At 34.0% G+C, this 16,398-nt stretch overlaps 2 protein-coding genes across 4 annotated transcripts in view; one reads left to right on the top strand and one right to left on the bottom strand.

Moving 5' to 3' along the window:
* The window catches only part of LOC126980076 (plastin-2), a 70,427-nt gene extending 63,023 nt beyond the window's left edge, over window positions 1-7,404 (top strand). The window contains exons 13-15 of the mRNA XM_050829693.1: window positions 1,764-1,865; window positions 2,450-2,619; window positions 7,085-7,404. Of these exons, the coding sequence (XP_050685650.1) occupies window positions 1,764-1,865; window positions 2,450-2,619; window positions 7,085-7,295 (483 nt within the window). The 3' untranslated portion in view covers window positions 7,296-7,404. The remainder of the gene's footprint in view (window positions 1-1,763; window positions 1,866-2,449; window positions 2,620-7,084) is intronic.
* A 4,375-nt stretch (window positions 7,405-11,779) lies between these two features.
* The window catches only part of LOC126980032 (transmembrane and coiled-coil domains protein 2), a 70,003-nt gene continuing 65,384 nt past the window's right edge, over window positions 11,780-16,398 (bottom strand). For all 3 annotated transcript variants that reach the window (XM_050829661.1, XM_050829662.1, XM_050829663.1), the window contains 2 exons: window positions 15,911-16,042; window positions 11,780-12,954 (listed from right to left, as the gene is read on the bottom strand). In XM_050829661.1, coding sequence (XP_050685618.1) covers window positions 12,927-12,954; window positions 15,911-16,042 — 160 coding nt within the window. In that variant the 3' untranslated portion in view covers window positions 11,780-12,926. The remainder of the gene's footprint in view (window positions 12,955-15,910; window positions 16,043-16,398) is intronic.

Raw genomic sequence — 16,398 nt, 5'->3', positions numbered from 1 at the left:
TAAGGAAGGTGTACACGCTTTTTTTGAAGGTACCCATGTCGTATCGTCCCGGAAACACCGCACAAGGAAGTTCATTCCACAGCTTTGTAGTACTTGGAAGAAAGCTCCTTGTAAAGCGCACTGTGGAGGACCGCCACACATACAGATGGTGGGGATGATATCCTAACTTGTGGAATTCGGCGGCAGGAATCAGGTTAAATTACTCTTCGGAACACTCCCCGTGACTGCTATTTTCTGGATACTACTTCTGTACCAAGTTGAGTAAATCCAAACCAAAGATTTAGGTGTAATAAACCAGCGGCCCTCATGACTTGAAGGTCCCTGGTGATTGGAGGGATTCATAATGGGGTGCGGTGTAATGCCAGGTCAAATGTGGTTGCGGGGAATCTGCTGTGGCCTATTCAGAACTAATGTGTAGTGGCCTCTTATGTACTCCTGTGTACAAGTGAACGGCAAGCGTTTCTATGGTCCTATGCTACCGATCGCCGTCAAAAAAACTACCAATATCTACTAATCCGAAGGCGAAAACACCAGGGAGAATTTTTTACCGGGTGTTAATTAATCTAAGGTTCTAAGAGCCATAAAACAAAGCGCAACGCCTTTGAAGACTAAATGTATTAGTATTTATTTGAATTTAGCTGGCGGTGGCCATTTTTGTTTAACGTTTAACGCGTACATTATTTTGTAGAAATTTTTTTTAGAAAAAAAAATATTTTGAAAGAAATCATAAGATCATATTATAACGTGTCCACTATAGTAAAAATAATACAAAGAATTCAATTGCAGTATTTTTATTTTAACGCGTTTAGCATAATAGTCACAATTTCTCGTACAAATTTGAAAGAGCGGCAATATCACAGCACGAATCTATCACAAATCACGTTTTTTGTTTACAATAACCAAGCTTGTTTAACAACCCGTAAGATAAAGCGCATAACCTATACCTCGTATCTCGATACCTTGGCTTATGTAAACACAAGTGGCTATAGCGTCTCAAGTGGTTGCGCCGAGTTTGGCGCCAAAACAGCTGAACAGATGGCATCTGTGGCTAAAGTAATCACGTGAGAACTATTCAGCCCTTTCCTCACTCAAGCAGCACTTCACTACCACAGTGAGTTTTTAAGATGATGGGAAAGACATTGGTATAAACCATCTACGAGAACGACATGCGTTTATGCGAAGCGCGGTGCGTGCCAGCCTAGCGAAACTCTCTAAGAAAAAAGCGATTGTATGAAACGTGCAGTCATTGATAGATTGACACATGACGGCTATAACCCTGTAAAAAACGGAGATAGCCGAAATCTACTACGTTTAAAGAAACTGTTCAAACTCAGCCGGATTATACTTCGTCGCCATATTGTAATTATTATTTCAAACTTATGTCAAATGTGAATGAGGTGCTTGTGTGGTCAGTTTTCTTCCTTCCTGACTTCTCTTCTTCACTCTAGCAGTCCCTTTTCTATAGTATATCTTCTATAATCCACATCGCTCTCGTATCATATTATATACTCTTTATAATTTATTAAAATTTGGTTTGAAAGTTAAATAATATTGTGTGTAAAATAATATACCGTTTCTTGTGACATGTTTTGTCTTTATAGTTTACACTTTTTTTTATATATACATAAGTTCAAGCTGAATTTTCTGTATAGGGTCCTTATAATATATTCGGTATTAAATAGGGTATTTAAAAAAAGACCCGTTATTTTAGAAATAATGTTTCAGTAATGTTTTCTTTTTATAGTTAGTTAATTTTTTTTCAGGACGAAGTGCTCGCTGATGGCAAGGTGGTGATCGACCTGATCGACGCTATCAAGCCGGGCTCCATTAACTACGACTTGGTGCTGCCAGGAGCTAACGAGGAGGTGAACCATTATAATACTAACATCATATTATTACCACAAGCAACAAACTTACACCATTGATCCGTTCTAGCATTTGGGAGTATTATACAAATTAAATTTGTAAACAAAATTTATGAACGATGCGTGACCTCACAGGTTCCGAGATATATAAAGATATCATTTTATAAATACTAAATTAAATATGGAACATCAAAGAGGTATTCATGCGTCTTGACAATATCCTTCAATGACACCAAGTTGTCCTAGAAGAATCAAGAAAACTACCCAAATTTGTACTCAGTTTAGTTTATATAACGAATATGTATTACAATAAGACAATTAACATTAGCGTCAATACAGGTCCGTACAATAAAAATGTATTCAGCGGTGTTACAGATACTTTACAGTTTACTTAATTGCAACTACTATTCCCTTTGTTTTTTATTAGTGCTATGTTTGACAAAGAAGCTGCAAAAATCAGTGAAATATCATTACTTTTACTAGTTAATCTGATAAATCTCATAGTAAAGACTTGGCCAATTATGAAACTACTACTTAGTGCATATTACTTGAATCCCCAAACTAACTCAATTTTCTCTGTACAGGAAAAGTTGGCGAACGCGAAATACGCCATCTCTATGTCAAGACGTTGCGGCGCGCGCGTGTACGCTCTGCCTGAAGACATCACCGAGAGGAAGCCCAAGATGATCATGACGGTGTTCGCGTGTCTGATGGCCCTCGACTACATCCCCTCGCTCGACGCGCCCGTCACACAGTAAGCTATAACGGTGTCGCCACACACTCTAAAAGAAACGCTGCGGCTTTGCGGTGTGTTTGATATACGTCTTAAAATATTTGTCGATCTGATGGCGAATAATTGAGTCGTATTTTAATTTTCGTTGTTTTAATATGACATTATCTTTGTGGATTTCATTTGTTATGAAATCTCAAGCCAGTGATAATGTGAAAACTTTAAATTTAACACTTAAATAGACACAGTTTGTAAATGATTAAATCATATTTGACATATTACAGATGAATGAATTTGTTAAAAGCTTACTGCAGCGTTTTCATCGTCGTATCTGTGTGTCGCAAGCCTAATGTTCGAAATTAATTGGGAAACAATTAGCTTAATATACACATTACCATAAACCTTTACCTCATGTAACTAAATTTTGTTTCTATTTTATTTTGGCTACTAGTCTTAAAACTGAGGTATAGGTTTTTGCTCCACACTAAAGGTTTGAAATCAGTAGATTGTGATAGTTTTGTTATCAAAATGATCGCCCGGATACTTTTATCACTGTCAGTTTTATACCGCAGCCGCTTTTTTTGTGGTACGTGCTTTATATTTACAATCTGCGATTGTGGAGAACGACATTCAATACTATTACTAATTTGGTAAATCATGTTATGTTTAACGTAGTTAAAATGTCTATGAGCGTCTGGGATGTTTTAACCAGTAAATATGATAGTTATGGGCCTAATACATGTATTAAGAAAAGTATTTAGCTGGTTGTATTTCAATTTGAATGCTATACATTAACTACATTAAGTAGAAAGTTTAGCGAATATTTAAAATTGTGTCTACAGTTATATATTGTACCGGATTTACTTTTAAACTTCGAGTTAATAAGACTCGAATATATTAATTTTCCTGCCGTCTGTAGCTGTTAAATTTTTTTAAATATAGAAATAAGAAATTGCCTAAGTACATTTGTATAGCGTTCAAATTTATCGGAGATTCGATACTCCTGCGTTTGATTAACTTACGAAAAAATGATCTCTGAGAAATCAAACGCGAGATTGTCGAGCGATTGTGTGCTTTCTGTGTTGGTTATACGGTATATATTCTTCAATCACCCACCACAATGTACAAGATATTATCATATTAAAGTAAGATTTGAAATTGTATATTACACATTCCGGCTTTTTATACGTATCGGTGATGGTCACAGTATAAATAACTCTCTAAATTCTTGTATTTTCGGGTATTTTCAAAATATCTCCTACAAAGTTTCCTGTTTTTCTATCTTTTGTTTTTCTATCTTTTGTTTTTGTAAATACAATCCTTTACTTGTTTGCACTTTCTAATTCTTCGTATTAATTGTGCCATAGACATTTATTTTAAATGACTTTCCATTATAGTTTTTTTTTCACTACTAGGCCATGTGTTTTGGTCATATAATGGCCATAACGTGGCGTGTTAATAGGCAAAGATAAAAAAAAAGAATAACCCTGTCCGTCTTTGCCTTTATTGGCAGACACGTTCTGTTTGACGAACATAATTTTTTTTTTTATGAATGAATATATATTTTACTTATTAATAGTCACAGAATAAGTTGTTGTTTTCTTTCTTAAAAGGTTTAGTAGTTCACATTAAATACGGACAGTTTTTTATACTGTGAACCTTTCTGGTGGTGGCTTGTGTTGCCCTGTGTTTGTCCCGCGCGGAGTCGGGTGATGTACCTAGTTAAGTTTTGTATCGGTGTCGCAGGCACGTATTTAAAGTCTTAAATTATTGTAAAGCTTAGCCGATAAACGGCTTAGATAAACGTATTAACTTTACGGCTAAATTAAGTACTTATAATTAGTGATTACTTTTTTATACAACGAGTATTGAAATAGGATAATATGGCCGATATAAAATCGAAATGATCAAAATTATATTTACTTTCTTATTGAATAATAATTAAATAATAAAAACTCGTTTAATACGCCATTTAACATTCCTTATTATATTGGCATTCCGTTCGGCATTTTTTTGACACTGTATATTTTTTTGGAATATATTTTATAGATATTTTAATAATGACATTCCTTTGAGACACAACGATTTATTTTCATTATGATTTTTAAAATGTATATTTTTATTTTGTTATACGTTTTAATAATTTTTATTCGGTTTTTTAACTCAACAATGATAATTAAAATTTTTATACTAGGTGTAAGTGAACTAGATAATCGCTAGGTATTACTAACTCATATATATAAATATATCATGTAAGCCTATGAAATAAATAAATCGGAATTGATATATTTTTTATTTATTCCAATACATAACTTCTCACGGCAGCGAAAAGGAGCTCTTAAAAACAAGCAGCCATTTTGTTTATTATTATATGATTTAAAAGAAAAACTCAAATGTCTTTGTTTTACTGGTAAAAATGTTCTCTTTTATGCACAGTTTGGGCTTTGGTACTTCTGATTTTTGGGTGCTTTGGTATATTATGTTGGTTTGTTTTATAAATGGGATAATGTTACTTTTATTCGTTTTACTATGCTAGAGATTTAACTGTTGAAGTTTTAACAAGCCAAGTTGTCTGGTGTCTGTTTGTATTTAACTTTAATGTTAGTGGTGGGTAGTGGCTCCCTTACAGTTGGTCGTTTCGACCGATCGGTTGCAAAACCGGATTCGGTCACCGACTAGTGTACACGGGATTTCCGTAAACGACCACAGCCCGTATTGGGTCACCGACTAGGGAAAACACTTTCTCGTTGCGTCGTTATCGGCCGCAGAACGTTTTCGGTGAACGATCACGGCTGTAGAACGTTTCGATGAAGACAGCTTAATAATACCTTTGTTCTTCTACAAAATTTCTTTTATTATACGCTACGGGTTCATTTAAAATTCCTTGTCTTAACATAATATGTCTATACATGATGATGCTTTCAACACGAGTGCAGACAGTTCGGCTGAATGTGGTCTCCGATTACGGTAAACCGACCCTCCTATCTGGTTATCAACTGGCTCATCTACATTAGGTCATTTTGGCCGAAATGAATACGGTAGACCCGAAGGCGATCGCCGAATTCCGTAAACCATCCTGATGTAACAAATTCGGTAAACTGATCCGGTTCAACAGAAACCGGGAAAGCAACTAATGTAAATGGTTCACCTCAAGCAAAATACGGTCACGAGATGTGTGGTGGCTTTCCGGGTATTTCTGAACCTTACAATTACCTGAGCAACTCTTGCCAATCTATGTACAAATATGGACAGGAAACCACTGCAAACCCTCACAGGTTTACTCTCTTGCAAGCTAAAGGGGCATCCAACCAAAATTGGTCTCCAACATATGCTGATTCATTGCTTATTCTTACACAGTATTCGTTAAGGAAAATTCGCACGGAATAGTATAAAAACAGGTGGGAGTGCTCTGAGATTTCTATAATAATGGAACCAACCAACGTCGCCAAAACTCACAGATTCGCAAATTAAAATCTAATTGCAATACACCGAATACAATTATATAATTAAAATTATAAATATGAAAATGGGGAAAGATTTATAGACAATTAAGTCGTTTTACAATAATTCACGAAATTAGGCATTTTAATATTTTAGTAAATCATTTTATCAATAAATATATTGTATCATCTAACTATCCAGTTAGAGCTCGGAGCAAAAAGTTCGGCCACTCAACGCTAGAGAGCGCTGTAACCAAATACCCATATGTAGCGTAAATTTTTATGTTTTATCTTTGTATGCAACTGTTATCACTTTTTCGAGCATTTATCAATTAATTGACTTTTTAACGCTAGAGGTTGCCGACTTGCGGGACAATATTTATAATAAATGTCATATTCGCAGGTAACTGTTAGATTATTATATTCTATCACGTACGTACACCTAACGAGAACGATTTCGACTTTTAGCGCAAGGTGTTTTTCTCTACTATCACTAGATGGCGCTCTTTCAACGCCATACAAATCGTAGTTAACATTCACGCGATCGAATAGGTAAATAATCTCACACCACACTTGACGCTCAGATTACGCTGTAACCAAATCTCTCCAATTTCGCATGCATAATTCCTTTTTACCTCCTGCTTTTCATACTATCGTTTGTGTAATCAAGTTCTATAAAAGTAGCTGAAGGACACACCTACAGTTTCTTTCATGTATTATATAGTGAACATTACACTTTTTGAATTTGTTATCGGAAGAAAACCCAATTACAATTCAGATTAATTGTTAAAATGCATTTGTGTGATTATTCTAACATGAAAGAGGCCTTTCTCTGAAAAAGGTACCATTATGTCGGGCAATAAATAGATAGGATTTGAAACAAAAATCTGAATAAAATATAATTTGAAAACTTTTTACCTTTATTTAAAAAGAATTGTAAAGAAATTATAAAATGTTTGCGGTCCATGGTTAGAACATTTGTACATCTGTCGTTGGTGTTATTAAAAAAAAATCTTCAAATCTCTAAATTAAAGTATTAAAACCTTTAGGTCGGAGGGTGTTACCTCATCACCGGCTTACGTAGAAGACCTACAAGATGACGTCGCTCTCTTGAACAGCTCCGGCGATTCTACCAACGTGGAGATTATCGAATGCCTTGACGATTCGGGTATTGGCGAAACACCAGAAAAACCCATGGTACCACCGAAACCTGAAAACCTGTCACCACTCCCACGATCAACGTCTGTTACTTTGGAGTAATATGGATTCAAAAAGAAAGAAAAATTTTAACCAATTTAGTTGTATATTCAAATATGTGTCAAATATTTTTTTACCAAGAGTTGTTTTTAAAATATATTTCCTTATAAAATTTTGTTGTTTTTTTGTAGTAAAAGAATAGAATAATAATAATAATAGCTTTAGCTACGAATCTTCAATTAATTTTGTATATTTTACTAATTTAATACGCTTTGTGTTAAAAAATCCTTAATTACCAAGATAGTTATTTTACTTTATTCACAGTTACAGAGCAACCGCGACAGCACCACTTAATTAGAATTTGAATTCGTCTAAAGTGTATGGGCTTGTATCCAGCACCATTAAATAAACTGAAAAAAAAATCCCGAATCATTTCTTATTTCATTAATCACTGGACAGTGACTTTGGCTGTATGGGCTTTTGACCCCTTTGCCTGTCCAGATGGACGAACAGAACCAAAAAAAAATTGGACAGTGACAGCACAGTGACGTCTCATATTTGATGTATATAGAAAGAAAACCATAAATAAAAATCATAAAAAAAACAATAAGACAAATTGATTGCCCTGGCGATTAATCAGCAGGTGTAACTGCTATGATAGACACCATTCGAACTTCGCAACCTTAAGTAGCGGTTGCCACTTGTCTAGGGCCCCAGTAGTATATAAAAAGCTTCAATTCCCTTTTGGTTTTCCACAATTTCTGCAATCAAACAGAGACACGCACAAAACTCAATAGTAAAACAAATTATTTATAATATTATACTTTATTCAATATTAATAACGACATATTTTTAGTTTCCTCAAAAAAGAAAAAAAAATCATACAGTAATGTGAGTCAAATGTGGACTCACACCATAAACTTAGTGTACGACCGTAATAGGCGAACCCTGTGTGAATGTGAGATAATACTAATTCTTACACTAGTAAGAAATATGTGTCAGAAAGAGACGGAATAGATGAAGACCGTGAAACAATTTAATGTCCATTAGTCTCCTGGCAAAATGGACAACGTTTTAATTTTTGTGTTATTATCGTTATTGTTCTTTGTTTTGACGGATATTAATTAAAAAATATAATGCTGCCGTGTTCTGTATTAGATTGTGTTATTACTTAAAGCAGCAATCCTACTAAAGAAACATTTGACAAGTAAATACTGATTCTTCAATACTACTTTCGTTATGTTTATTTTCGTAGAACACTGCACTGTCTTGCATTAGTATTTTATACTAATCATTACATTTTAAATACGCAATAAACACTCTATTTTCATAAATGTCTATAATAAAATATTGTATCAGTGAATATGACGCCGTTTATCAATATTTGTCTTAGGGATTGGCCAATAGTATATTGCGCAACAAGTGCGACATGTTGTCGCACGAGTTACACATACTATTTTGTATTACAAATGCGACGATTTATGTTTATTTCCGACTCCATATTCGTTTTTAAACTTTCTAACTTAAAAAATAATTTTATTTATTAAATTAAACTGTCAGACACTTTATGAAATTTCGAAATTTGCGTGTGCCTAGTATAATTTGCGCGCAACAGCGAGCACCAAGATACTACTTTTCCCGCATGAGTAATACAAAAGCAAATTACTACACGCTTCACTAACTCACTAACACATCTGTAAAACTTGCACACATGAACATTTTAAATTTAATCTCGCCGTAATGAGGAGAGTGTTTGCCTATTACGCTAGTATCTATACCTACTAAGTTACTGTTGTATTAGTTGTTATTTATACTAAGTTCTGACCCTATATATAATAAACTTCTCTGTGGTTCTGACTCACACAGGACTTGTAGTTACATGTAGGATTGCCTAATGCCTACCATTCAATATCTACCTACAAATAACAATAGGAACTTTCTTTTTGAGTACATTATTTGTTAATAAACCTTTTTTATTTTAATTCTCTGCGTTTTTGGTTTTTATTATTTGTTCTTATAGCGTAAATAAACAATGCGATTTACGAGATTACACCGCTCATGTTATTTTGCCTCATCTAAGCAGGGTTAGATTATTTTTATTAAATTATAGAAATCATGAAGACGCATGAACAATAGGTATTTAGTTTTAAGCTTTTTTTTAAGGCAACAATGTCGTGTCAGTCAAGAAACATTTTTAACACACCTACATACGCATTTGATACTGATCGTATGATTTAGAGTAGTAGTATATAGGTTCTTGTAGTATTGTGAAGAGAACAGTTCCCGGACTAGAGAAGATTGAGACTTGATCTGCGCACGATCATACCATCAGCGAACCCTGTGACAATTCAAGGTTAGTGCGCTTGTTCAAATAATCAATCCTTAACTCATCCCGCAATCTACAGCCCATTATAAATTCCACAAATCATTGAACCAGGCTAACTATTATATATATTTAATAATTTTTCAACAAACTCAATTACAAAAAAAAAACCCTCTAGGTTTAATGGAAAAAAATTTATGTTGTAGGTTAGATTAGACCCCCATTTTGATTTGAGTTTACTTCTCTAATTTATAAAGTTAAATGCCATTCAAACAAAATATAATGAAATAAATATTATGCCAGTTCATTATCAGTATATTTATTGATTATATCGTGATTTTTTTGCAATTACTACCTGATAGGAGCGCCATTTGTTCCCGAAGCGCTGGAAGAAATTCAATTGACATCACAATTATTCTTAAGGAATCAATTTTTAACAAAATCCTTTTATTTGTGTATAAACTGATAGTGGCCGATGGTAATTGGATGGTATCAGTATGGAAAAGGAGGAAACTATAGTGCTGAATAAGACGCAAGCATGTTTGTACTCTCAAAAGAAACTCGAACCCTACTATTGTAATACCAAGAAATCCATTAAATACGACGTCATATTGGTGTGAGCAATACAAATACATTTATCAACCTTCATAGGCCTAGAACTTTTTTGTGGTGCCGGAGAATCTCTTCTGCGAAATTTCCTAAGGAATCAAGAAATGATTCTGATAAGCGTGCCAAACTATACATAAATTTGTACAGGGGACAACGAAGAGCCCTTATGGAAATCCTCACCGGCCATTGTAAGCTGAATGGGTCTCAGTGAATCAAACCTGCACAGATTTTGCTGTGAAGCTACTGAAGACCCAAAACACATCCTACTGGAATGTGAGGCCATTGCCAAGATCATGTTGGGGTGTCTTGAAGTACCTTTACTCAAAGCATAGGATGTGCCCTTCCGAAACCCTTCCTATACGATCCTACGCCTCTTAATAGTAATGGGTCTTGAAGATGTAATTTAAACTCCGGCACATACATTCCCTAGCTAGTGGCCTCGATTTCCACATCTCTTTTTTTAGGTATAGGGAGTTAAGGGCAGTGCAAGCAGAGGGCACAATAGATCCTAGGATTTAAGTGTATTTCAATACCCAAATATTAATAATAAAAAAACACACAAATAAAAGATTTAATAAATTGTGATCATTTATTGTAATCCAAAGCCGACAATAAACCACACCCACCGTACGAACGTACACATACTGCCACGCCCTCCGAGCTCTGAACAATATTCATACATAACATAGCATTCGATTTTAAAAGCATCACTCAAAACTGTAAGTTATGTAACATTTGAAATCATAACGAAAATCTTTTCGTGTATTAATATAATAATAATTATAGTTCGCGTAATAATTTATTGAAATCATTAATTGTGATGGATGAATTACAATGCTATCGGTACACTTAACAGGTTTACCTACTTACCATTCAAATCGTCTCAATGAGTGTGAAATACTTTACAATCATTCACAACTAGTAAAAAAATATTTACACAATATACAAAAATTAATACACAGACTTGGCAACGAGTATAAAATCCGCAATAAAATGTAAATGTACCACAGAGACACAATGTATTACTTTTGGAATGTTTTCAAGTAAGGGTTAAAGTGTACATAAAAATCTTCTAGTATTGCTTATAAAATACAATTTAGTAATAATTCCTTCGATGTTTATCGAGCACATTATCACTGGAGCTCCATTATAAGAATTGTCTACAAAATTTATTAAATTCAAAAAGTTTTTTTATAAACTTTTTAGATTAAAACATGCGTCGATCCTCCACAAATACGAGGACCGACAAATTTTGCTAATTATTTCAATAAATAAATTGTACAAATGTATTATCCAAATTCAACTAAAAAAACAATCATTATAAGGAACTCAACTTTATAACTATTGACAAAAGAAAATATAACATTTACTATAGAAAAAATATACATTTTTAAAGTCCTTGCTTGAAAAATCTCTCAGGAGACTAACATAGGCGGGGATAACTCGAACTAACTTAAGTTTAGGTTTATTGCTACATTCACACCGAATGTCTGAAGGCTATAATATTTCACCGGGACACCATGGCGGCGCAACCAGTCGAGCACTACTGCTGTTTGTAAGTAGGAAATGAAAGTTCAAGAGAAAAAAGAAACAACAGATAAACGCACCATGCGTTTATCCTTATTTAGCCTAAGCGTTTCATTTATAAATCTTTGTTGTGATAATCTGAGGATGATCCTAAATTGGTGGTCCACTTTGAATTTCGATAATAAACATTTTTGTATCGAAATTATCTATCGTATGCAATTAACAAAAGCAATTACAAAACAAAACAACAGTACACACGTGTTGCACGCAATGAGGTGGGAGCGTCACTTGCAGCCGAGTGAATGAGACACCATAAAGCTCTATAGTAATTAGTGGTGGCGCGACCAGCATGGCGGCGTGACCAGTAATATTCTGTGTACCCATCCAGGCTGGTCACGCTACCAAATTGGTTGCACAGCCAAACGGACACCAGGTGTGTAACTCTCTATAGAGCTGTATATATTTTGTTGGTAGCGGCGCGGCGACTGGTTGCGCCGCCATGGTGTCCCGGTGAAATATAACCCTTATACATCCAACATAATCCCCGAAATTTACATTAAAAGGGGCCCAGCCCGATTTATGTACACGAATTATCTACTTTCCATTACAATTAGATAAACTTCATCATACATATTTATAAACGCTACATTAACGGCAGTATATACTTAAAAGTGGGTATTATAAAATCTCAGTTTGAACAAAATATGGTAAAAACGTCTATTAACTTTATTTTCATAAATGTATTGAAACATTACTGATAACGTATATTATGTACAATATTTCAGTTTACAACAAAAATGTGTTGATTTGATTTTAAAACTATATATTATAGCTGTGTCGTGCAGCAGATAATGTCGGTCATTGACATTCGGTAAGTACCCAGTGTTAGCTGAATAAGATATAACCCTATCCAGTGGTAACATCAATAATTAATAGTTTTAAACCAATTTTGAGTATGAAAATATGGATCACATACAGAAATTTTATTAAATATTAATAAAAAAATAAATAAATAATCGAGGTACATAATCACTGAACGAATCAACACGATTTTTGTAACACAATAAAGTACAATACAAAACGCCCTATAAAATAAGCAAAAAATTACAACATTAAAGCATTCACGAGCGTACCGCCACAATATAAAATATATTACAATATCAATTGAGAATTCCCAGTCTTCGACTGACTAAACTTTATTCGGACAAAATTGCAATATCTCGAACTTTCGACGATCAACCACACAATGACTTGCATTCGTACCTGAAGCGAAAAACAAAATAATAAAGTTAAAAAATAAACATAAAAAACTAAAAACGTTTTCAACGGTACAGCGTTGGTATCAGAAATTTTGATTTATACACAGACAGATATTTGAGGATGGCCAAAAAAACAATGAAAACAGAAGACTAACCGAAGATATTTATTGCAATTAAGTCCAAACATACTGTTCAAAATTGAAATGAAATAAATACGAAAGCATATTATTTCACAATAAGTGGGTTATTAATATTATAATTTACAACACCAAACTACTAACACACTAGTTTTGTTTTTTATTACTGAAAATTATCTTTAACATTTAAAAGTAAGTAGTGGTGGTTAAGTCATCCAGAGAGAATAAGTAGTAGTGTAACTTCACAAAGAGATAAATTTATAAATAACCAGCCGTTCCCGCCAACTTTTCGCTGGGCGAATTTTAAAATGAAATAAATTAATGAAGGAACGATGGAATTCGAAAAATAAGTAGAGCCATAAACCATCTAGGATAAATTCCGCATCGAACGGTGGTAGTTTCATGTCGATACGATCAGTGGTTTAGGCGTGATTGAGCCTCAAAGAAAGACAATTTTCATTATAAATATATATAGATTATAATGTGTTATTTACTCAATCTTTATAATATGTTCAATGGTCGATGATTTAAATATATAATATGGTAAAGGCATGTACACCATGCAGTCTTATCAACAGAGATTCCATGACGCGACTAAAACTGCTCGTGCTGTGTTGTAACCTGCGTATGTGTGTGCGTCGTAGGTATTTCGAACGTTTGCAGGTAGTTTCCTTATTGCTTTAGTCTATACATACTGTGCACGTGGCTCGTAGTGTTGGTAAGCATTGACCCACACTTACAGTTTATCAGTACAAAGATATACTAAAAAGGGGCCAAATTCAGAGTACCAGGAAATGGAAAGAATTGTTTATTTGTTACGAATATATATTATATAAAAAGCGACGTTGCGATATCGTTAACTAAAATAGGAAAACTGAAAAAAACATATATTATGTTACTATCAGTGAAGCAGGTAATTTCTTATATAGCAATGCCGCGTGTTTCAGTTTACATATCTAGCTTTAAATATCTAGGTAAATAATATAACCGTAGTCTGCTCTCTATATCTGCACGTTAGTGACAGCGATGCGACCACGGAGTATGAACTCATAAAGGGTGGTATTCTTGTATACAAGCCAATTAAAAAAAATAGAAAAGAAAGAATGCTAAAGCTTGGATAAAATGTAAAGCAGTATATATTGTGGTAAATAGAGGTGATGTGATCTCAATTTTGTAAACCCAACAAAATGAGGGTACTTAATAAATATGTTAATGATGCATTAGTAGTATAGTGTTATTTACAATATTTTTATTGATATGATATAAGCATTTATACAATAATAAGTACTGATACAATATTTTAGGAATGCGTGAAATGTACACATTAAGATATTTAACGATATCAAATAAATAAGTTGGCATTCAATACATTACAGATTTTTTTCCGCACTAATTATAAAAATATAAAATTATCATTTCATTATCAAAAGCTATAAATAAACCATATAAAAGGAAATTTCCGATATGAGCATATTTATTTCATTACCAACAAACTTTGAAATATTACGATTTTCCTTATTAAATATAATTAGAATACCAGCTTTCCTTTTTATAAATAAAAAATATTAGTATGTATAGATACATAAATAATTACTATTTGTATATTCATAACTATTTGTACCATAACCAAAGCCTTCTACGAAAAAAACTATAATGTCGATATCAATATATAAATAAATATAAACATACATCTCGGTATAGGATTTTTGTATAACATACGAAAGTGTACATAAAATGTTTAAAACTATTTCGTTTGGAACTTAATACAATAAGTAGGGTAACGCACCCTTATATTACCACTGCACTAATAGTTATTTGTTACCTATTCTAAAACACAACCATAAGACAAGAGACGCTAATGACGTTAACTACTAATATTATAAATAAAATATTTGACTTTTTGATCATAATTTTAAAAAATCTATAGGGGAGGTAATTCAGAACGCGTCTCAATACGTAATCTGCGATCAAGAGTATTGTTATCTCTGTTTTCATTACTCTTTGTATAAGAAATACAACAAGACTTGATCATACGCCTTTTATAATACGGACATAATCAAATCTATACACTAACGGAGCAACTAGATTTCAGGCCATCAGTTTATCATACGCGTGTCAAGATAAACTAAAAAAAAGAATTAATTTTGGTATGTGCCTGATTTAATTTCATTGCAAGTGACAAAAAAGCTACTAACGCGGGAATGCCGCCTGTTGTCTCATTTCGTTATGCTTGTATTAATCAAGGTGAAACCACATTAGCCGCCCACCGGTAGAGTAATATTAGCCTGTCAGTTTATACCAATTGACCACACAGTTACATTTTTGTTGGGATATTAATTAGGTCCATAGTCCACAAGGTGAACTTTTATGAAGACAGTGATAAAAGACACTTGATTACAGATTACCTGTTGAAATACAGCCATAAAAGCGCCATTTTATTAGTGCAAATTTATGCTTACTTTAACCAGCAAACCGGTGCTATTGTTATACAGATAAAAATAATGTAAAACGATATAATAATAAAATTTTACTGAAGTTATACTTCTTTAGGCGCGTTATGAAAAATGATGAGAGTGATATTTTAAGATGCGCGCGCATCACTGTAAAAGCAACAGGTTGAAGTTGGTTCCTAAAATTTTCTGACGTTTGCGACATAAGTTTTTGTTTTGGTTTCTTCGTACATTATTTTTAGTTAAGACGACATATCCAGATGATAAACAATACAACAATTGATGCAATAGTAATATATGGTAAACATACCAGTACTGTCTCACGCACCTAACATTCACAAAGTGTACCTAGTCATAGTTGAACAGAGATTACCTCTCGCGATTGTCCAATAAGTATTCCTTGAGCCTGCGCAGCAGATGTTCGAACAGCTGCATCACATCCGGCCACTGCTTGAGCACCATGACTCCCACCATTACGGCCAAACTTGTCGTTAGGACTCGAACTCTGTGTTAATTCATTGAAATTACTATTGTGATTATTTTTAAGGTCTGCCATCAACGGACCGACGAGCGCGGGGCTCATTTAATGGTATTTAATCCATTTCAATTTACCAGTGGGAGGTTCCTTTGCACCGGATGCCGGCTAGATTATGGGTACCACAACGGCGCCTACTGCCGTGAAGCAGTAATGTTTGAGCTTTATTTTCTGTCTGAAGGGCGCCGTAGCTAGTGAAATTACTGGGCAAATCAGACTTCACTTGCAACAGCGTGAGTTCACGACCACGACCCGCGTGTTGTCATGTCATGTACCGACCTGGTCCTCAGGAAGGGCATGGCCACCCCGCACACCGTGGCCACCAG

This window comes from Leptidea sinapis, chromosome 4 (assembly GCF_905404315.1).
Source record: "Leptidea sinapis chromosome 4, ilLepSina1.1, whole genome shotgun sequence".
In the NCBI taxonomy this organism is placed as follows: Eukaryota; Metazoa; Arthropoda; class Insecta; order Lepidoptera; family Pieridae; genus Leptidea; species Leptidea sinapis.
The sequence above is the reverse complement of the archived record's forward strand: the minus strand, read 5'-3'. Positions and strand labels throughout refer to the sequence as shown.